This window comes from Macaca thibetana, chromosome 1 (assembly GCF_024542745.1).
Source record: "Macaca thibetana thibetana isolate TM-01 chromosome 1, ASM2454274v1, whole genome shotgun sequence".
Lineage (NCBI taxonomy): Eukaryota > Metazoa > Chordata > Mammalia > Primates > Cercopithecidae > Macaca > Macaca thibetana.
Genome location: NC_065578.1, coordinates 38,268,258 through 38,290,156, shown reverse-complemented (window position 1 = coordinate 38,290,156; position 21,899 = coordinate 38,268,258). Strand labels below are relative to the sequence as shown.

Genomic DNA, 21,899 nt, shown 5'->3' with positions numbered 1-21,899 from the left:
CCAGGCTGGTCTCAAACTCCTGACCTCAGGTGATCCACCCACGTTGACCTCCCAAAATGCTGGGATTACAGGCACCTGGCCTCATTTATTCTTTAAATAAGAGAAATAACTTCAAAGCAGTTTGATAAGTGCTATAACAGGTAAGCACAGAGTGCTCATGAACATAAGAGGTTAAGCATACCTTGGTAGGGACAGGAAATATGGGGGACTTAATGAAGTTTCCAAGAGGAGTGACTCTATCTAACCTTAAAAGATGAGTATAAGCCAGAAAGAGAAGGGAAGGAACAAAGTCGCTACATAAAGTTATAGCTAATGCAAATTCATGGAGACAAGAAAAAGCTTATGTTCGAAGAACTGCACAGAATTAGGAATAGTTGAAAGACAACTAGGTAGTGGCAAGATAGGATGGTATGAGCAAAATCATGACCTTTCATGACAAGCTTAAGGAACCTGAACTTTATCCTATAGGTAAGGGGAAGCACTGAAAGATTTTGAACTGGAGAATGACATGCTCAGATTTGTGTTTAAGAAAAATTCTGGCTGCCTTTTCTGACAACTCCAGTTCTCAATAGTCTCTGTGTCCTCCAAATATCCATGTTACTTACTGGGCTAATCACTCAATCAGCACTTAAATAATTATATAGTGTTCTGAACTTTTAATATGCTTATTCTTACATTACCAGTGAGATCATTAAGTCCTCGAAGAGACCATGATTTACATTTTTGTATTTCCCACAACTTGCAACACCTAAAGCTCTACATAGTAAGACCTCAAACATAAAACCACCAGAGAGTGCTCTTAATTGGCCAAGTATGATTAGAAGACTGGCTACAGAAACACACAAAATGAAATCAGAACTGAGTTACCTACAAGAATCCAGTTCAATATACAAAAACCTCAAAACCCTGCCAGGCAAGCTGGCTTATGCCTGTAATCCTAGCACTTTGGGAGGCCGAGGCAGAAGGATCACTTGAGCCTGGGAGTTTGAGGCTGCAGCAAGTTATGACTGTGCCATTGCACTCCAGATGGGACAACAGACTGAGACTCTGAAAAAACAAAAACACAACATGCCAGTAAGTATCACTTGTGTGCTGATATAAGAAGGCATGGTGGAAAAATTAGAGCTAACTAAAGTTGTGTCCATTACATTTTCACATGATATCAGGCCCACTGTGCTTCACTATATTAATTACCTTCATAGCCAAAAACAGTCTGATTCTAATTTTAAAAATTTTCATTCTGATGACAGAAGTGTTCTCTCTTTTCATAATTTCTTTTTTTATAAAAGCTATGTATATTTGCTGTAATAGGTCAAACAACATACAGATGAAAAAAGAAAAAATTGCCAGGCACGGTGGCTCGTGCCTGTAATCCCAGTACTTTGGGAGGCCAAGGCAGGTGGATCACGAGGTCAGGAGATCGAGACCATCCTGGCTAACACGGTGAAACTCCGTCTCTACTAAAAATACAAAAAAAATAGCTGGGCATTGCGGCGTGTGCCTGTAGTCCCAGCTGCTGGGGAGGCTGAAGCAGGAGAATGGCGTGAACTCAGGAGGCGGGGCTTGCAGTGAGCCGAGATCGCACCACTGTACTACAGCCTGGGTGACAGAGCAAGACTCGGTCTCAAAAAAAAAAAAAACAACAACAACAAAGAGAAAAGAAAAAGGAAAAAATTAACAGATTTTCTTTTAAACTAGTAAGTACCTTAAAGGAGGTGGAATTCTTCTGGTTTCTTTTTAGTACACTGCCTCATTTCGTTTAGACCTGAATATGTGAGTAGCATGATTCTTTTTAATTTTACTATCCATAGGCGGGGCACGGTAGCTCACACCTGTAATCCCAGCACTTTGGGAGGCCAAGGCAGGTGGATCACGAGGTCAGGCGTTCGAGATCAGCCTGGCCAACATAGTAAAACCCTGTCTCTACTAAAAATACAAAAATTAGCTGGGTGTGGTGGCCTGTAGTCCCAGCTACTCGGGAGGCTGAGGCAGGAGAATTGCTTCAACCTGGGAGGCAGAGGTTGCAGTGAGCCGAGATCGCGCCACTGCATTCAAGTTTGGACAACAGTGCAAGACTCCATCTCAAAAAAAAAAAAAATTACTATCCATAAATTATTCTGCTAATCTACCAAGCCCTTCCATAATGGTAATGTACTAAGGAAACCTGATGGTCTCATACCAATCATGCTTCCAAAAGCTAAAAAGCTGACTTTCAGCTCTGGAGAAAGACATTTAAGTACTTATTGTGAATATAATCATTAAAGGCAACATGATTACAAGCCCTTCCCAAGACTACCTAGCCTGCTTAGAGCTGAGCCATAAGCTCCTCAGAAAACGGTTTTATAGAATTCCTTTGCCCCTAAGAGCTGGAAGATAATTTTTTAAGATCCTATGTTGGTAAGCCCATCAATTACATGAAAGTTCATTCCTGGTTTAAACTTCAGGATCAAAGAATATTACAGTGCCTAGAGTTTAATAGATCTTAATCTTCAGCAAGGAAATCCAAGAAGCAACCTTAAGAATTACACTGACCTTCAGAATAATAGCTCAGACTCTCAAACTATTTAGTAAGTTTTAGATTGGCTCCTAACACATAAATCCCTAGTTTAACTCCAGGCCTACGAAACATCTTTCTGCCTAACATTGCAGGTTAGGCAGAAAGGTAAAACTGAGGTAAAAGTCTCAGAAAGTACCCTTATGTGACAGGAAAACTGGCAAAGAAAAGGCAATATTCATTTTAATGTTCTTTATCATCTCAGCCCCACCAAAGGCTGTAAACAAAGAAGTGAGAGCCCATGGCCCACCACCAGCATCTCTACAGAAGTGGAGAACCCAACTGCCCATCTAATTTTCAGATTTAACACTTTAAACCTTATTAATTACTTAGAGGTTACTGAATTAGAAGGCTTAAATTAGAAAAATTTGCTATTTGTTGTTGTTTTGAGACAGGGTCTTATTCTGTTTCCTAGGCTGGAATGCAGTGGCATGATCATAGTTCACCACAACCTCGAACTCCCAGGCTCAAGCGATCCTCCTGCTTCAGCCTCCCAGGTATCTAGGACTACAGGTGCACGCCATCATGTCTGGCTAATTTTTAAATTTTTTGTAGAGACAGGGTGTCAGTATGTTGTCCAGGCTAATCTCAAACTCCTGGCCTCATGTGATCCTCCCGCCTCAGCCTCCCAAAGTGCTGGGATTACAGACATGAGCCACTGTATCCAGCCTAATTAGGATTTAATATTTGTTTCCAACTTTATTGATCATCAACAAAGGTCTTTGAGCATCGTGCTACCAATACCTACTCTAATTTTATTTTAGTTCATTGCCAGAGTTGTCCCTTTTCAGAACCTAAGTCAGTCCTTCTACCTAAAATCATCGCTCCTCTTCTCCATGGGAACCTTAATCCAACAATACTCCCTAGTCTGTGTATCTTCAACTGCTCTCTCTCTCCTGGTTCTCTCCTGTTGGCTTCTGAACAAGTATGATGACAACGCTCAGACTCCACTTCCCCACTTCCTATTTATTCCATGTGACCTGGATTCCAGCCCCACACATTCACTGAAACTGCTCTCCCCCTAGTCACCTAATTGCCAACCCAATGGATAGTTTTGAGTTCTATCTCACTTAAACTCTCTGTAGCAGAAGACACTGCTGATCATTCCTTCACCTTTTAAATATCGACTCTCTCTCTTGAATCTGAGACTCCATTCTACCCTAGTTTTCCTCTTCCTCCTTTGGTTGTTTCTTCTCTTCTGTTCATCCCTTAAATGTTACTCATCCTTAGCCCTCTTTTCTTTTCATTCTGTATTACAGCTTCTTCAGATGTCCAAGGACCCAAGAGTCCACTAACGGGTTTTGGAGAAGGAGTGTTCAGGAACCACCTAAAATTACATGCAAAATGTTTTGTGTCGTGTGTGTGTGTGTGTGTGTGTGTGTGTGTGTGTTGGGCGGTGGGGGCAGGGGGATCCATAGCTTTTCAATAAAAATTAAAAATAGCTGTTCTCTACATTCTCCCTTAATGATTTAATGAACATCCATAGTTTCAGTTGTGACCTATACAATGATAATTTCCAAATCTCTATGTTTAGCTGAGGCCTTTACCACTCTCATAGATTCAATGGCCTCCTAAAACTTTCATGCTCATCTCAAACTCAACTTGTCTAAAACTGAAGTCTTCTTTTCTCTTTGCTTCCAACAGATATCCCTGCTGTAATCCACCCTTCTCAGTGGTGTCAGCAACCTTTCTGGCAAGGTTGATCTTGTAACTGTCCACCTTAAAATCTTTCAGTGAGCCCTTATTCGCCCAATATTATTAACAGTTGACATTTAGGCTGGGTGCGGTGGCTCCCACCTGTAATCCCAGAACTTTGGGAGGCGGAAGCAGGCGGATCACTTGAGGTCAGGAGTTCAAAACCAGCCTCGTCTACTTGGTGAAACCCTGTCTCTACTATAAATACAAATTAGCCAGGCGTGGTGGCAGGCACCTGTAAAATCCCAGCTACTTGGGCGGCCGAGGCATGAGGATCACTTGAACCCAGGAGGCGGAGGTCACAGTGAGCCAAGAAAGTACCACTGAACTCCTTCAGCCTAGGTGACAGAGTGAGATTCTCTCCTCAAAAAATAAATAAATAAATAAATAAAATTTAATAGCATTTATTGAGCACCAACTTATGTGCTAAGCACCTTATATCTATTCTTTCTAATGATCAACAACTCTGTAAGTTACGTATTATTTTACTGGAAAAATAAAGTCCAGACAGATGAAGCAGCGTGCCCAAGATCACAAGGTAAGTCATGAAGTCAAACTTGAACCCAGCTCTACCCAATTCCAAAGCTTGATGCCTCCATTCAGGATAACATTCAAACTTTTTAGCTTGGGAGCTAAGACCCATTATGATGGAATGCCTACCTACCACTCATCCCTCTACCTTTCCATAAAAACTTCCAGCCTTGTTTAAAAAAATTCCTGCAAATGGGGCAGGTTTTCTCTCAGTTCCATGCCTTTGCACATACACTGTGAATATAGCTCTCCCCTTCTCTGACTACTCATTCTTCAGCATTTAACTCAACTATCCCCTCCTCCAGGAGCTTTTCCCATCTCTTCCACACACTAGTTTGTGTGCTTATTGCAGGGTATCACTGTTTATTTGTTTATCTGTCCTACTCTACTAGGAGCAATTTGAGAGTAGGCCTGACGTCAAATGAAAGCCTGCATTTGAGGTGCAAAGTTCTACATTCTGATCCAACATAGCCTATCCATGTAGTCCCGGTACATTATGAATCATTCAAAAAACAAGTGAAAGAAGAGTCTCTGCTGTTTCCAAAGGCCACAGAAAAATGACAAGCGCTTCAAGAAGCCCAGAAACACCAACCACCTGGAAATCTAAAAACGATACACCACAGCTGACACAGAAAGGAACTGAAGTTGGAATAGGCCTGTTTTGTGACCTCATAAAGTTTAAAATCTAGTGATGGAGAACAACATGTAAATAATTAACAGTAACACCAAGTAAATAACACACCAGATACAAGCTGCACAAAATGACACTATAGCACAAGCATAGAGTTGATTAATCCTCACAGAGAGGTAAGAGGTGTTCATGGAAGGCGTGGTAGAACTACACCTGATCTTAGACAAAAGGCTACGGAGTGAACGGTGTCTGCAATAAACCTTGGATAACGAGTAGAATTCTGGCAGCCCAAAAAGGGGTCAAAGGATTCCAAACTAAAAAAAAACACAAGGAGGCTGGGCATGGTGGTTCATGCCTATAATCCCTGCACTTTCGGAGATCGAGGTGTGTGGATCACTTGAGCTCAGGAGTTCAAGACCAGCCTGGGCAACATGACAAAACTGCCTCCACAAAAAATACAAAAATAAGCCAGGCATGGTGGCTTGAGCCTGTGGTCCCAGCTACTTGGGTGGCTGAGGTGGGAGGGTCACTTGAGCCCAGGAGGCAGAGGTTGCAGTGAGCCAAGATTGTGTCACGGCCCTCCAGCCTGGGTGACAACAAGACCCTGTCTCAAAAAAAAAAAAAAATTTTTTTTTAAATTTACAAAGCACAAGTAGTGATTTGGAGACATTTAAGTATACAGGATATGTTTAGGGAACGTATAGCTATTGCATGCATCACATGCAGTTAGCAGTGTGATGAGCAACCAGGCTAACAGAACAGCTAGCTGACATCACAAAGGACCCAGAAAGCTAGAGTAAGGAGTAGGTACTTAATTAAGTAGACAAAGCAGAACCACTGAAATTTTCTGACCTAGAGTATGTTTTGGGAAGACTAATCTGGCTTTGCACTGAAGGCCACATTGTACCAGAAAGACACTAAGAGGCAGAAGAACCAGTTAGAAGGCTCCAATGACAGACCAGGAAAAACATCTTGAAATAGCATGAATTAGGGCAGAGGCAGCAGGAAAGTAAAGAAGAGGGCAGGTACATTGTCATGCAATGTAGAGGTAGAAACAATAGCCTTTAGCTATTTTAAATAGCCTTTAGATGGTGGTGGGTAAAGAGTTCAAGACAATTCTCATGCTTCCAGCCAGAGCAACTGGGAGAAGAGTAGAACTTCAAGATAATGAAAACAGAAAGAGATTAACGATTTGGTGAGGGTACACTGGGTAAAGCAGAAGACAAAGAGTGAGGTGTTAGGAGGATCTTCTCACGGACAGTTGGAATCTTTGGTCTAGAGTTCAGAAGAGCAGTCAGAACTGAAGATAAGGAATTGGAGTTAACAACTGATAGTTGTGGCAAATAGAGAGCAGATAGCTTATTTGGACAAATCTTCCTAATCACAACTTAGCCCACATCACCTCTCTCTCTATTCAAAATACTTTACGGATTTGATCCCTTTCGTTTTAGAATTCAAAGCCCTCTACAACCCTATAAAATTCAATTGCAGTTTTTATTCACTATGTTTTAGGTGGTTAGAGGAGACAAAGACCTGGTCTCTGACCTGAAGAAATTTACAATCTATCTACTCTTTCACTCTCCCCTGCGTGACTCAACTGCAACCATTCGGATCTTCTTGTCTCCAAACATATCTTTCACATCTGTCCTACTCTACCAGGAGCAATCTTTCCCCCAACTGGAATACCTACCCTCTTCTCTTGGGGCTTATCTAACTTAGAGCCTCCTTTCAAAGTCCAGCTGAAGTCTTGCTTCTGTTAATACTTTTCCGGACATGTCAGCCACCTTTGGATAACTATGGCACTTAAAAGTTTCTTCAATTTACTTAGCACTAAGCATATAAAACCTATCATTAGAGAGCTCTGTATCTAAGTCCATTTCTGTATCTGAATTGAGCTCTTTCAAGTCAAGATCCATGCTTTAAACTTCATTAAAGGCCAGCCAGGAGCAGTGGCTCACACCTGTAATCCCAGAACTTTGGGAGGCCAAGGTAGGTGAATCACTTGAGGTCAGGAGTTCAAGACCAGCCTGACCAATATGGGGAACCTCGACTCTACCCCCAAAAAAGACAAAAATTAGCCAGGGGTGGTGGTGCACGCATGTAATCCCAGCTACTCGGGAGGCTGACGCAAGAGAATAGCTTGAACTCAGAAGGCAGAGGCTGCCATGAGCTGAGACTGCACCACTGCACTCCAGCCTGGGTGGCAGAGTGAGACTCTGACTTTAAAAAAAAAAAAAAATCATTAAAGGCCAGATGCAGTGGCTCACACCTGTAATCCTGGCATTTTGGGAGGCTGAGGCTGGCAGATCACTTGAGGTCAGGAATTCAAGACCAGCTTGGCCAATATGGTGAAATCCCATCTCTACTAAAAATACAAAAATTAGCCGGGCATAGTGGTGCGCTCCTGTAATCCCAGCTATTCAGGAGGCTGAGGTAGGAAAATCGCTTGAACCTGGGAGGTGGAGATTGCGAGCTGAGATTGTGCCACTGCTCTCCAGCCTGGGCAATAGTGTAAGACTCTATCTCAAAAAAAAATTTTTTTTTCATTAAATATCCAACATTTAGGACAATGATAGGTACTGAAAAATATTCATTTAACAAATATATAATGAGAGTCCTCTAGGTGTCAAGGTTATAGCTACAGGACACATTAAGATGGTATTTTCAGGTCAGGCACTGTGGCTCACGCCTGTAATCCCAGCACTTTGGGAGGCTGAGGCAGGAGAAACACTTGAACCTGGGAGGCGGAGGTTGCAGTGAGCCGAGATCACCCCATTGCACTCCAGCCTGGGCGACAGAGTAAAGCAGGACTCCGTCTAAAAAAAAAAAAAAAAAAAAAATTTACCTTATTTCTTAGGAAAACCTAATCTTTATTATAACGGTAGTTCTTTGGACTATTGAGAATCAGAGAATAAAGGGCAGAAGGGAGATAAAGAAATCCAGGAGTAAGCATGGTAGCAAAAAAAGAGAGCCACAGTGAGAGGGAAAGACATATAAGAACACAAGAGGAAGAAAAGCTCAATAGTTCTTAGAAAATTCATGGGAATATCACAGTCAGAAAAACTAAGTATTTCATAAATACAAAGAGAGAGTTTTAAGAGTCCTCAAAAATCATCTTAAAGATGAAGAAACCAAGGCCCAGAGAGATTAAATAATTTAGACAAGGTCACACAGGGGCAGAACTAGGTCTATAACTTGGATTTCCTGCTGTCTAGTCTATGGTTCATATCTTTACATGGCATTCATTTCCCTTCTTTGAGCCTGAGTTTCACCTATAAAATTAGGAGTTTGTCCTTTGTTGTTTTTAAAAATTTATTTATATTTCCAACTCTGCAAATAAAATGAGGAGTTAGGCCAATAGTTCCTAAATATCAGTCTGTAAACCAACCATCTCAAAATCATGTGGGAAGCTTTTTTTTTTTCTTTTTTCTTTTCTTTTTTTTTTTTTTTTTTTTTTTGAGACAGAGTCTTGCTCTGTTGCCCAGGCTGGAGTGCACTGGTGTGATCTCGGCTGACTGCAACCTCCACCTCCCAGGTTCACGCCATTCTCCTGCCTCAGCCTCCCAAGTAGCTGGGACTACAGTCGCCCGCCACCATGCCCAGATAATTTTTTGTATTTTTAGTACAGACGGGGTTTCACCGTGTTAGCTAGGATGGTCTCGATCTCCTGACCTCATGATCCGCCCGCCTTGGCCTCCCAAAGTGCTGGGATTACAGGTGTGAGCCACTGTGCCCGGCCTCTTTTTTTTTTTTTGGAGACAGGGTCTTGCTCTATCACTCAGGCTGGAGTGGATCTTGGCTCACTGAAACCTCTGCCTCCCAGGCTCAAGCGATCTTCCCACCTCAGCCGCCCCCCAACCCCACCCCCCGTAGCTTGGACTATAGGCACACGCCACCACACCCTGCTAACTTGTATTTTTTGGTAGAGATGGGGTTTCACCATGTTGCTCAGGCTGGTCTTGAACTCTTGACCTCAACTGATCCGCCTGCCTTAGCGTCCCAAAGTGCTGGGATTATAGGCATGAGCCACCACACCCAGCTGATTTAGAGTCTGTTTTAATCCCTTTTTTAAGCAATGAGGTTTGAATAGTAATTTTATTTATTTTTATTTTTTACAGATGGATCACTTGAGGTCAGGAGCTCAAGACCAGCCTAGGCAACATGGCGAAACCCCATCTCTACCAAAAATACAAAAATTAGCCAGGCATGGTGGTGCATGCCTGTAATTCCAGCTACTTGGAAGGTTGAGGCAGGAGAATCGTTGGAGCCCCTGAGGTGGAGGTTGCAGTGAGCCAAGATCATGACGCTGCACTCCAGCCTGAGCAAGAGTAAGACTCCACCTCTAAAATAAAATAAAACAAAACAGACCCTAAATCATGGAGTGATTGTGAGGAGTATATGATATGAAAGCACTTAGCCTGGTTTCTCACACATAAGTTAATAAATGCTAGCTGGTAGTTACAGCAGTACTATAAAGTGAAAAGTATATAACATGAAAATCTACTGCTAATCTTCATCCATTCTCCCTATACAAGTGATTTTATTTTATAGTGATATGAAAAAAAGAAAAATAAAAAATGAGGAAACCAAGCTAGAGAAAGGTTAAGCAATGTTCCCAGTTGGTTTTGATGTTAAGTGGTGGAGTAGGAACCCCATGTAGACAGTTGATGCCAAGCCCATTTTCTTAGCTATTAGGCTACAATGCCTTTAGGGGATTATGTGGGATTGTGGGAGACGGGGCTATATATATTTTTGCCCTGAAACTTTCAGTAAAGGTTTTGGACTTTCCTATACTTCTCTGTTGGTTACAGGAAAGGCCCTTTTGCTGTATGTTTATCTCCAAGCACTTTTAGATACAGGCAATTCTTTCTTGTAGGTCCCAGGGAAGACATCTCAATGACACAGGAAAGATAAAAAAGTAGACCACTAAAACTGCCCCTCCTGTGCCCCAAGCATTATTGCTGTATCAGCTTTTTTTCCTCAAAAAGCACCTACTTGGAAGTACTAGCCTAGGAGTCAGGACACTGATCAGAACCCTAGTTCTGTTGCTCTCCTTCTCTGAGATTTTTCTAAGGTCTTCTCTTTATCAAACAACGAGTTACTTCAATTTTAATGAAAATCTGCCTGTTTGGGTCACAATTTTGCTCCTTGTTAGAGCCTCAAAGTATAAAATCAAAAGACAGTAGATTACCAAACCAGGGGTTCCCAAACTTAGATTTCATAGACCAATACATGTTCCACAATAAATCAGAAAGCCTAACAGCTGTCAACTTTTCATTTTGCTAAGTAGGAATATCTTAAAAACACACTACCACATAATAACAATTCTTTCATAAAATAAAGGATATTTTAACATTAAAAAGTAGGAAAGACAATTTCAGAATAAAAAACAATTCTTTTAAGTTTAGCTTTATGAAAGACATACTATATTTTCTTTATCTTTTTTTTTTTTTTTATTTTACAGAGAATTGATGTCTCTCAGTCTAGCGCCAGTGTGTATACCCTACAATTTTGAAACCATGGAAACCTACGGCCAAAAAGGTTAAGTCACTTGTTCAAGGCCACAGGACATTACTTAAACAATCATTATTTAATGATGCCTTATCAAGAGAGATCTAAGTCACAGCTAACATGACTCTTCCCCTAGCCTCTCTTATTTAGGTCCTTGTCCCCAGATCATCTTTGAGTCTTTTTCTCTCTCTGTCACAGCTGGCGGAGTAAAGTGTAAAAGAACTAGCGCTAAACCCCAAAGAGGAAACAGAGGCCATGACTCCTCCCTCCTACCACCCATCCCCCCCCCAGTCTGCTCAGAGGTGGACTCCGTAACCAACCAACTTCTGCTAAAAATACACTCTGGACTTTCAGCACTATGCAACATACCTTAAGAGTGGTTTCCTGATACAGGCAGAAGCATAAGTATGAATTCAGTCTCTATAAAAAAATCCTACACCCAAAGCTTGGGCTCTTAACTGCCAGTTACTGCAAGCTTAAGAAGTTCCCCGGGGAAGTAGGGCACCCCAATCTATTCCACTGCACATTTTAACAAGCCCAAAGGTTGTAACACCACAAGGCTTCAAAGTCCATGCATTCCTATGAGTCAATGAGAGCAAGGGCTATTTGGGATCCTCAGGCCCAGACAAGGGAAAAAAAAAACTTCACATACTAACCCATACAGCACATGCGACACACCAGGTGGGCGTTGAACTCGTGCTCATCTTGATAACTCGGCCACATGGCGCCCCTGTGCCTGCTGACCCCACCTAAAAGGAGGGGGTACCAAAGGACCTCCAGCTAGTGGCCTGTGCACCCTTCACAGCTCCTGAAAAAGGGCTGCGAGGTGTAGAGAGGAGACAGCAGAACAGAGAAGTGGCTCCACCCACCACTTCCTACTGACCTCCTTCTTCCCTTGAGGTCAGAGAGGAAGCTCCTCCTTAGGGCACTTCCAAAAACTGGGTCCATGTCTCAGGCATATAGCACGCTGTTCAAAAGTATCACCGGCTCAGTGTTTCCAGACCAATTAGAGCACACAGAGGGAGAGCTCCATATGCAAAAGTCCAGTCAAGGTATGAAGTGAGTAAGCCCGAGTAGGTAGAAACTGGTCTTTGAGTTACCCTCCATTTGCAGAGCAGAAGCTTGTAATCTGGGGAATCGTAGTTGCAGGAGAGCTAGTGAGCTAAGTGGTTTGCTGCCAAGTCAGGAACAGTGCATCCATTGCCCAACAACTTGCTCCTCAGGTGTGCCTCTTCTCAGGCAGAAGTACACATAAAGTGTTAACCAACTGAGAAGGTCTCATGATGGGAGAGACTATAATGGAGCAAGCTCATACACTCACTGTCCACTGCAAACAGATCCCTAGATTCCAAAGAGAGTTTCCCTTCCCCGCACTTACAGCTGCCCAAAGGGAAGAGTCACAGTCACTCCCCAATGATTCCGTGTACTTTACAGAGTAGCCCCACCTCAGCCAGCCTCGCCTCAGCCAGCCTCCCAGGTAGATTATCACAGCAGATTTTATCAGCTTCAAAAATACCGTTTGCTTGTTGCTCCATTCTTTCCCCTCAAAGCCAGGAATGGCATTCCAAAGTCCCCTTCTTCTTCCCAGAGCCTCCTACTCTGTCTTTACAGTCAGTGCACTTAACTCAGCTGTGCCAGAAATCCTTTTATCCATCAGTAGAAGGCTGCCTGCTTGTTTGTCCAACTTGTTTTCCGAGTCTTGGCTAATTGTACCAGACACTGGAATGCTGAAGAAACACAATGAAGGGCTTTTCAGCTGGCCTGGCCCTTCTATTGGTTCTTCCCAGTTCTGACCCAACCAGGGGACAGAGAAGTCCAGCCTCTGTGGGTGTCAGGACAGACATTGCAGCCCTGGCCCCACAACACTCAAAAAGGCCCCGTTGCAGATAAGGGCCTAATCACTGGCCCTCTGCTCTAGCTCCCTAAATAGAACGACTTCTTCAGGCTAATGCTGCTTTCAATCCTGTCCTGAAGGCAGGCAGGGAGGAGGGGCAGCACGTAGGAAAGCAAGTTTCCAGAGATTAGCCCAAAAGACTACAAATGAAAACAAGTAAATGCAAGCTTGCCTAGCAGGCCATTCAGTTTAAACAAGCCCTGTGACCTGCCTCAGTTGCTTGACAACTTCACTCCCAAGTGGGTATCCCTCCCACCTACAAACTGCGAATAATCCTGGTTACTGCTTACTAATAACGGTTCTCACAGCTGACTTTATCCCGCCTAGACTAAGCTCTCAGTCACCCCGATAACCTGTGACAATTGTACTCAGTTTGTCCTTCTTATAAGACTCTTTTTAGCCTTGGAGAGGAAGGGTCCTCCTAGAATTTGCCTTATACTGGGAAAAGGAATGCATAAGAAATAGGGAAGAGAGAAAAAAAGGAATGAACATTTCCTGACTCATATTTAGTAACCTCTTCTTTTATCAGATTTAAATTCCCTGAGTGAGACTGAGTGCAGTGGCTCACGTCTGTAATCCTAGCACTTTAGGAGGCTGAGGCAGGTAAATTGCCTGAGCTCAGGAGTTCAAGACCACCCTGGGACCAACACGGTAAAACCCCGTCTCTAACTAAAATACAAAAAAAATTAGCTGGGCTTGGTGCCACATGCCTGTAATCCCAGCTATTTGGGAGGCCGAGGTGAGAGAACTGCTTGAACCCGGGAGGTGGAGGTTGCAGTGAGCCGAGATCGCACCACTGCACTCCAGCCTGGACCACAGAGTGAGACTCTCTCAAAAATAAAAAATAAAAAAATAAATTCTCTGAGTGTAGGGACTCTTTTGTCTTCATAACCCAATCTCTATCACATTTAGAAGGCACTGAATACTCTAAGCTAAAATTAACTGAACATTTACTGTAACTGTTAGTTCACAGTTAATGCACTAAAAATTTTAAATATCATTTCATTTAACCCCAACAACAATTCTCCAAGAAAGGTATTATCATTTCCGTTTTAGAGATAAAAATGCTAGGACTTTAAAAGGTTAAATAACTTGACCAAGATTACACGTCCGTCTGTCCAGTTCCAAAGTTGTGCTTCCTGTTATACTCTGCTGTCTCTGAGAAGGACCTAAAGCAGAATAAGCACTAAGGTACAGGAGTTGTATATGTAAGAAGGTGAAATATTCTTGGGAAGGGTAAGAAATAAAAACATTTAACTCGGCCAGGCACAGTGGCTCACACCTGTAATGCTGGCACTTTGGGAGGCCAAGGTGGGCAGATCGCTTGAGGTCAGGAGCTGCAGACACCCTGGCCAACATGGCGAAACTCCACCTCTACTAAAAAATACAAAAATTAGCCGGGCATGGTGGCACATGCCTGTAATTCCAGCTACCTGGGAGGCTGAGGCACGAGAATCACTTGAACTCCAGAGGCAGAGATTGCTGTGAGCTGAGATTGCACCACTGCACTCCAGCCAAGGTGACAGAATAAGACTATATCTCAAAAAAAATAAAATAAAAAAATACTTAACTCTAGTTGACTAGAGATTTAGGACACATCCAAAATGAGCACATGTGGCAACTTCTAGAAATACTGAATTCACATTATCTAAAAATTAAAATAATAATTACTGGGTGAAGCTGGAGGACAGTGAACCAAACTCTGCCATCTCCTCAATTCCCTGGCACTCAAGCAAAACCTATTTCCCCTAACGGCACTGCAGATTGAGAAAAGTAGGGTAGAGTCGTGGGGACAAGATCAGTCTACCTACAGGAGACAGGCCCTTCCCTTCAAGTTTCCAAGAGGTCCTGAGCCTCAAAAAGGGGGCAAGTTCTGTTGCAATGGAGGAGAGGACTTTGAATAGGTCAGTCAGCTCTTAATTATCCAGAGGAGATGGGCCAGTAGAGTCCTCCAAGCCATTCCCCTTCTTTTTTCCCCAACCTTTTGTCATTTCCTGTTAAAGGTAGGAAAAAGTGAATCTGGCTGCTACCTGCAGATCTTAAGAAGGGTGAGTGGAGGGAAGAGGTTCAGGCCAGTATTTCCACATGTGGTCAGAAGTTACCTGAGAATTGACAGCTACTGGCTTTCTCACAGAAACAAAGAAAACTGAAGGTATATACTTAATCTCTTTCCTAAAATGACCAAATCACCCACTATTAAGGATATAAAAGACACAAACATCTTTCTTTCTAACGTATAAGACAGTGATCATAATATATCACCTACTTTTTATATACCCCTGTATTGGCTTCTGTCACATTTCTTTTTCTTTTTTTCTTTTTTTTTTTGAGACAGAGTCTTGCTCTGTTGCCCACGCTAGAGTGCAGTGGCACAATCTCGGCTCACTGCAACCTCTGCCTCCCGGGTTCAAGCGATTCTCCTGCCTCAGCTTCCCAAGTAGCTGGGATTACAGGTGCCCATGACAGCGCCTGGCTAGTTTTTGTATTTTTAGTAGAGACAGGGTTTCACCATCTTGGCCAGGCTGGTTTTGAACTCCTGACCTCATGATCCGCCCGCCTCAGCCTCCCAAAATGTTGGGATTACAGGCGTGAGCCACCACACCCGGCATGTCACAGTTCTTAATTACTAACTATAAAGACAGGCCGGGCGCTGGTGGCTCACGCCTGTAATCCCAGCACTTTGGGAGGACGACATGGAGGATTGCTTGAGTCCAGGAGTTCGAGACCAGCGTGGGCAACATGGAGAAAGCCTGTCTCTATATATGAAAATTTTTTTTAATTTAAAAAATTAAAAAATAAGGACAATTACTGTTTCATTCCAATAGCTCACAGGAAAGTACTATGTCTTCAATGATATCTTATGTGAAAAAATTCTAATAATGATGGCAAATAATCACATATTCCTTACCACATGCAGAATGTGTTCTAAGAACTAAGTCAAGGCCGGGCGTTATGGCTCATGCATGCAGTCCCAGAACTCCGAAAGGCCAAGATGGATGGACCTCTTGAGGTCAGGAGTTCTGGACGGATCACTTGAGGTCAGGAATTCAAGTCCAGCCTGGCCAACATGGTAAAACCCCACCTCTACTAAAAATACAAAAATTAACTGGGCGTGGTGGCAGACACCTGAAATCCCAGCTACCTGGGAGGCTGAGGCAGGAAAATCGCTTGAACCCAGAAGGCAGAGGTTGCAGTGGGCTGAGATCATGCCACTGCACTCCAGCCTGGGCGACAAAGCAACACTCTATCTCACAAAAAAAAGAAAAAAGGAAAAAAAAAAAAAAAAAGAACAACAACAAGAAGAAAATAAGTAAAAACAACCAAGCAGCATAATTAAACCCATTTTGCAGATGAGGAAACAGAGGCCCAGATAGACTAATGTCACTCAGCCAGTAGTGGCAGAACTAGGATAAAAACACAGGCAATCTGACTCCAGACTCTCAACCTGCTCTCAACCACAATTCCATATGACTTCCAAGAACAAGCCAGATGATCGAACTGAATCAGAATCACAGAAAGTTAGAGATCTTAGTCTTTTTTCTTCTCAAACAGCCTAGAAATTTGAAGACCAGAGGAAGTGACCAGTCCAGCATTACATAGTAGTAAGCAGAAGAGCAAGGGCTTAGAGCCTAGATCTTCTGATTCCAAGTTAAGTGGTCTTTCTACTACACTGTACAAATCTTTAAGAAAACAAAAAATGCAGGCCAGGCGCGGTGGCTCACACGTGTAATCCCAGCACTTTGGGAGACCGAGGCAGGCGGACTACGAGGTCAGGAGATCGAGACCATCCTGGCTAATATGGTGAAATCCCATCTCTACTAAAAATACAAAAAAATTAGCCAGGCGTGGTGGCGGGCGCCTATAGTCCCAGCTACTTGGGAGGCTGAGGCAGGAGAATGGTGTGAACCCGGGAGGCGGAGCTTGCAGTAATGCCGGTATCACTGCACTCCAGCCTGGGCGACAGAGCGAGACTCCGTCTCAAAAAAAAAAAAAGAAAAAGAAAAAGAAAATGCAAAGGAAAGGAAAAGAGCCAGGCATGGTAGAGGGTGCCTACAGTCCCAGCTACTTGGGAGGCTAAGGTGGGAGGAGGCTTGAGCCCAGGAATTCAAGTCCAGGCTGGGCAACATAGCAAAACCTTGTTTCTTTAAAAGAAAAAAAAAAGGAAAAGAAAGGGAAAGACTAAGACTATACCTTGATTAAACATTCTAATGCTTTAGTTATTTGAGCAAAGATATGTTAGATATATGACCATTTATTCAAATATTTGAGTCCCTATTATGTGCTTAACTAATTTGTAGATAACATAAATGAAGAACACACAGCTATTGCCATACATGGAAGAATTAAAGCTCAAAGAAATCTAAAAAGTTTAGAAGTCTGCAACAAATCTCACAGGACAAAATTTAACTAGGATACCTGTAGGTCTTTTTTTTTTTCTCCTGAGATGGAGTCTCACTCTGTTGCCCAGGCTGGAATGCAGTGGTGCAATCTTGGCTCACTGCAACCTCTGCCTCCCGGGTTCAAGTGATTCTCCTACCTCAGCTTCCCGACTAGCTGGGATTACAGGCGCACACCACCATACCCAGCTAATTTTTTTATTTTTTGATAGAGATGGGGTTTCACCATGTTGGCCAAGCTGGTCTCAAATTCCTTAACCTCAAGTGGTCCCCATGCCTTCACCTCCCAAAGTGCTAGGATTACAGGCGTGAGCCACCAAGCCTGGCTCTAGGATACCTATAAGTCTTATGCTGAAGTTCAAGACAACCAAAGGCATAGCAGCGATTGCAAGGGAGACAATTCATGTACAAGGTTTGGCCATTTTATAATTGATCTTAGGTTTAATATAACCCAATAGTATGATAAAGGGAACTGCTTTAAATTAAAAAAGCCAAGATGGGGAGGTGATGGAATGCAATCTTAGATTGTACTTCATATAGTTTGGATCCAGGATTATGGCTATTCTTCCTAGTGGGATGTTGGAAATGGAGAAAACTTTAAGAGATCATATTATCCAACTCCTTCATTTTACAGGTAAAGAAAACAAGACCCTAGAGAGGAAAAAAAACATAAAGCTCTTTTCCTGCTTATACTATCACAATGTGAGATTTAATAAACTAAAAACACAGGGCAACTCTATATCATCTAATTAACCTATACCAAGCATCCATTTTAGATCACACATTAAACTAAACCAAACCCTCTTAATAAACAAATGAACATGGCGTGGTTCCTGCTACAGTTTACAGCTAGTGCCATCTTTACTTTTTTATTTATTCAAGCTAATATTTACTGACTTTTTTTTTTAGATGGAGTTTCACTCTTGTTGCCCAGGCTGGAGTGGAATGGTGAGATCTCAGCTCACCACAACCTCCACCTCCCCAGTAGCTGGGATTACAGGCATGCGCCACCACACCCTGCTAATTTTGTATTTTTTAGTAGAGACAGGGTTTCTCCATGTTGGTCAGGCTGGTCTCGAACTCCCGACCTCAGGTGATCCACCACCTCAGCCTCCCAAAGTGCTGGGATTACAGGTGTGAGCCACTGCACACGGCCATATTTACTGACATCTATTTTGCCTCAGACACTGGAAATACTGAGATGAGTAAGAGTCCCTGTGTTCACCTGTAATCCCAGGCGAATTGCTTGAACTCGGATGGCAGAATTTGCAGTGAACCAACATCATGCCACTGCACTCCAGCCTGGGCAACAAAGCGAGACTCAGTTTCAAAAAGAAAAGAAAGAAAAAAAAACAAAAAAAAGAAGAGTCCCTGTTTTACTTAGTAAGGAGAGAAGGGGAAGCTAAGCAAGATGACAATACAGGTTTGAATAAGTAGTATTAACAGAGTGCTACTGGAGCACAGAATAGGAACTCGTATTTCAGTCAAGGAAGGCTTTCCAGAGGTAGTAACTACTTACTCTAAAGGACAAGCATCCATAGCAGAGCTGTGAGTTTTTAAATGACGCTGGAGTCCTGGATGCTTATAAGGCCAAGATAGGAAATAAAACCCGTGAAACAGGAAGGGAGTAGATTTAATAAAAAACAAAACAAAACAAAAACTTTCTTTTTTTTTTTTTTTTTTTTTTGAGACGGAGTCTCACTCTGTTGCCCAGGCTGGAGCGCGGTGGCGCAATCTCGGCTTACTGCAAGCTCCGCCTCCGTGTTCATGCCATTCTCCTGCCTCAGCCTACCGAGTAGCTGGGACTACAGGTGCCTGCCACCGTGCCCGGCTAATTTTTTGTATATTTAATAGAGATGAGGTTTCACCGAGTTAGCCAGGATGGTCTCGATCTCCTGACCTTGTGATCCACCCACCTTGGCCTCCCAAAGTGCTGGGATTACAGGCGTGAGCCACCACGCCCAGCTATATTTCTTTTTTTTGTTTTGTTTTGAGACGGACTCTCATTCTCTTGCCCAGGCTGGAGTGCAGTGGTGTGATCACAGCTCACTGCAACCTCCACCTCCTGAGTTCAAGCAACTCCTGCCTCAGCCTCTCGAGTAGCTGGGATTACAGGCACCTGCCATCACACCAGCTAATTTTTGTATTTTTAGTAGAGATGGAGTTTCACCATGTTGACCAGGCTGGTCTTGAACTCCTGACCTCAGGTGATCCACCCGCCTCGGCCTCCCAAAGTGCTGGAATTACAGGTATGAGCCACTGTGCCCAGCCAGCATCTGGTTTATTTCTATGTTGTGTTTTATTGCAGAGAATCAATTTTTAGATGAGACTGGGCATGTTCAGGGTGGTATGGTCATAGACGAGAATCAATTTTTTAGAAGTGATTCACACAAATAAATAGAAACAAACAATAGCTTCACAGTTTGCCTAATAATCTCAGGACATTATTCAAATAAATTGAGACGAGAGCCTGAAAGAACAGCACAAATATTTGTTTCAAAGCCAGTTACCTTCAGTATTTAAAACTATGAACATTCTTTGGCCAGGTGCAGTGGCTCACACCTGTAATCCCAGCACTTTGGGAGGCCAAGGTGGGGGATCACCTGAGGTCAGGAGTTCGAGATGAGCCTGACCAACATGGAGAAACTCCGTCTCTACTAAAAATACAAAATTAGCCGGCTGTGGTGGCACATGCCTGTATTCCCAGCTACTTGGGAGGCTGAGGCAGGAGAATCACTTGAACCCGGGAGGCGGAGCTTGCGATGAGTCAGTATTGCGCACCACTGCACTCCAGTCTGGGCAACAAGAGCAAAACTCCGTCTCCAAAAAAGAAAGAAAGAAAAAAACAAAACGAAACTATGAACATTCTTCATAATATGTAAACACAAATAGAAAAGTGAGACAAAAGAACAGAAACTTCTGGTACACACACTAAACCAGTACTACAATATTACTACCTAGAGATGAGTTACCCACTTCACTATTATGTTCAGTTAACACCTGAGCTCATACAACTGAGCTTTGCCTGAATCATTATTATTACTATTATTAGGCACAGGACCTATGTTCTATAATTTGCTCTGCAATAGTGTACGTAATTCCAATTTAAAAAAAAAAAAGGCTAGATCAGAAGAAACAATCTTCATGTTTTTAATCAAGGGTACATTTACTAATAGTACAAATATATACACAGAGATGGTGGAAAAACTTTATTCTGTGATGTCCAACTGGCAAGTAATTAGAGTGTACATATTATTTTTAAAAACATATTTTTAAATAAATGAAATGCATCTTGAAATTGCAATTATAATAAAATGGGTACAGAATCTCCTAAGAAACTCCACGGAAGATTTGGAATCCATAGTCTCCAATTGAAAAAAGACATCTCTCATTTTACAGATAAAGCGAACAAAGCACATTTCCAATATATCTATTTGGTATTAGAATCAAAGTTGTTTCATAGAAATAAAAACCTTTTACAATGTATCTTTTTATTTCAATTACTTTATGGCTGTTTGTGAAATTAATATTTCTAAACATAAAAAAGAACTCACTTAAAATGCAGAGTGATAGCTCTTAAGTTCCATAAAAGTCCTATACTGAAGATAAACTTAATATTTAACAACTAATTATTAGTTATTTAATGTTTAGAAATGACATTACCATAATGCACAAGGAAAGAAAAGCAGCAGCCTCCACCTAAATGATATTATATTTATTTTCTCATTACATGTGAAATAGTAAATAGGACCAAACAACTTAAGCCTGCCTATCTCTTTCTTTCTAAGTTCAAATACAGGAAAGCCACTTTGAGGTGGCTTTTTTAAAAACACCACCACACAATCAAACATACTTCTAAAATGTCTGTCTTTGTTTTTGCTGATATAGACGCACACTAGGATGTGAATATTTAGTCAAAAGCTTTTCTGGGACTTACTGGAAAGGACACTGGGGAATGACTGAATCTAATTCTAATTCTGTCAGGCGTTTGTGAACTTTTAATAGAAAGCTAAATAATAAGCCATCAAACCTCCACCTTGACTTGTAAGATACACTATAAAAAGTGTCTACATACCTTAGTTTGAAGGTAGTGAGCCCATCACAATGAGAGTACTGAAGGCAATGAGACCCAAGGGTATACTCCAGTAAAAGTTAGACCATATGAATCCTCAACTATGGAGACTCAGAATTAGCCAAACTCAGGGCTGATCCCTGCTCTGAGTGTTTAGAAGTCAACAGAATATAACTAATAGCAATATGGGAAGAATGAGGGCTCTGGTGCCATTACAAAAAAAAAAAACCAACCAATTTTTAATTATCAAAGCCTGATTCCCTAGGAAAGAGAGGGATTATTAACTTCCTTGCATTGAACAAGATAATTCGCATACACACAGCCAAACTGTGTAGGAATAGTATCAATGATATCAAAGAGAACACAGACACCCAGTGTTCCAGGATGCCCCTTGGCAAGGACTGACCCCTTCCGCTGACTGACCCTTCCTCCTCTGCCTTTTCTCACCCCAAAACACACCAAGTTAACAGAAACTTCTCCAACCCAAATACATACCTGGAGGAGGGTACAGAGTTACTGTATGTTTTCAGTTAAAAACAAGGGTCCAATAAACCACTCCGAGATTGAGAAAGTAAAGAAAGAGCTCAGTTCTCCGACGAAAGACTAAGTCAGCA

General features: G+C 42.3%; 2 protein-coding genes across 11 annotated transcripts in view; one reads left to right on the top strand and one right to left on the bottom strand.

Moving 5' to 3' along the window:
* MYCBP (MYC binding protein) overlaps positions 1-21,899 on the top strand; it is a 657,065-nt gene that overhangs the window by 271,107 nt on the left and 364,059 nt on the right. The window lies entirely within an intron of this gene.
* The window catches only part of MACF1 (microtubule actin crosslinking factor 1), a 387,658-nt gene that overhangs the window by 259,730 nt on the left and 106,029 nt on the right, over positions 1-21,899 (bottom strand). The window contains exon 1 of one of the 10 annotated variants that reach the window (XM_050797096.1): positions 11,579-13,299. The exons of 8 other annotated variants lie outside the window; for them this stretch is intronic. In XM_050797096.1, the coding sequence (XP_050653053.1) occupies positions 11,579-11,645 (67 nt within the window). In that variant the 5' untranslated portion in view covers positions 11,646-13,299. Of the gene's footprint in view, positions 1-11,578; positions 13,300-21,899 lie in introns of those variants that run through there. One more of the 10 variants, XM_050797127.1, reaches the window with a different exon arrangement.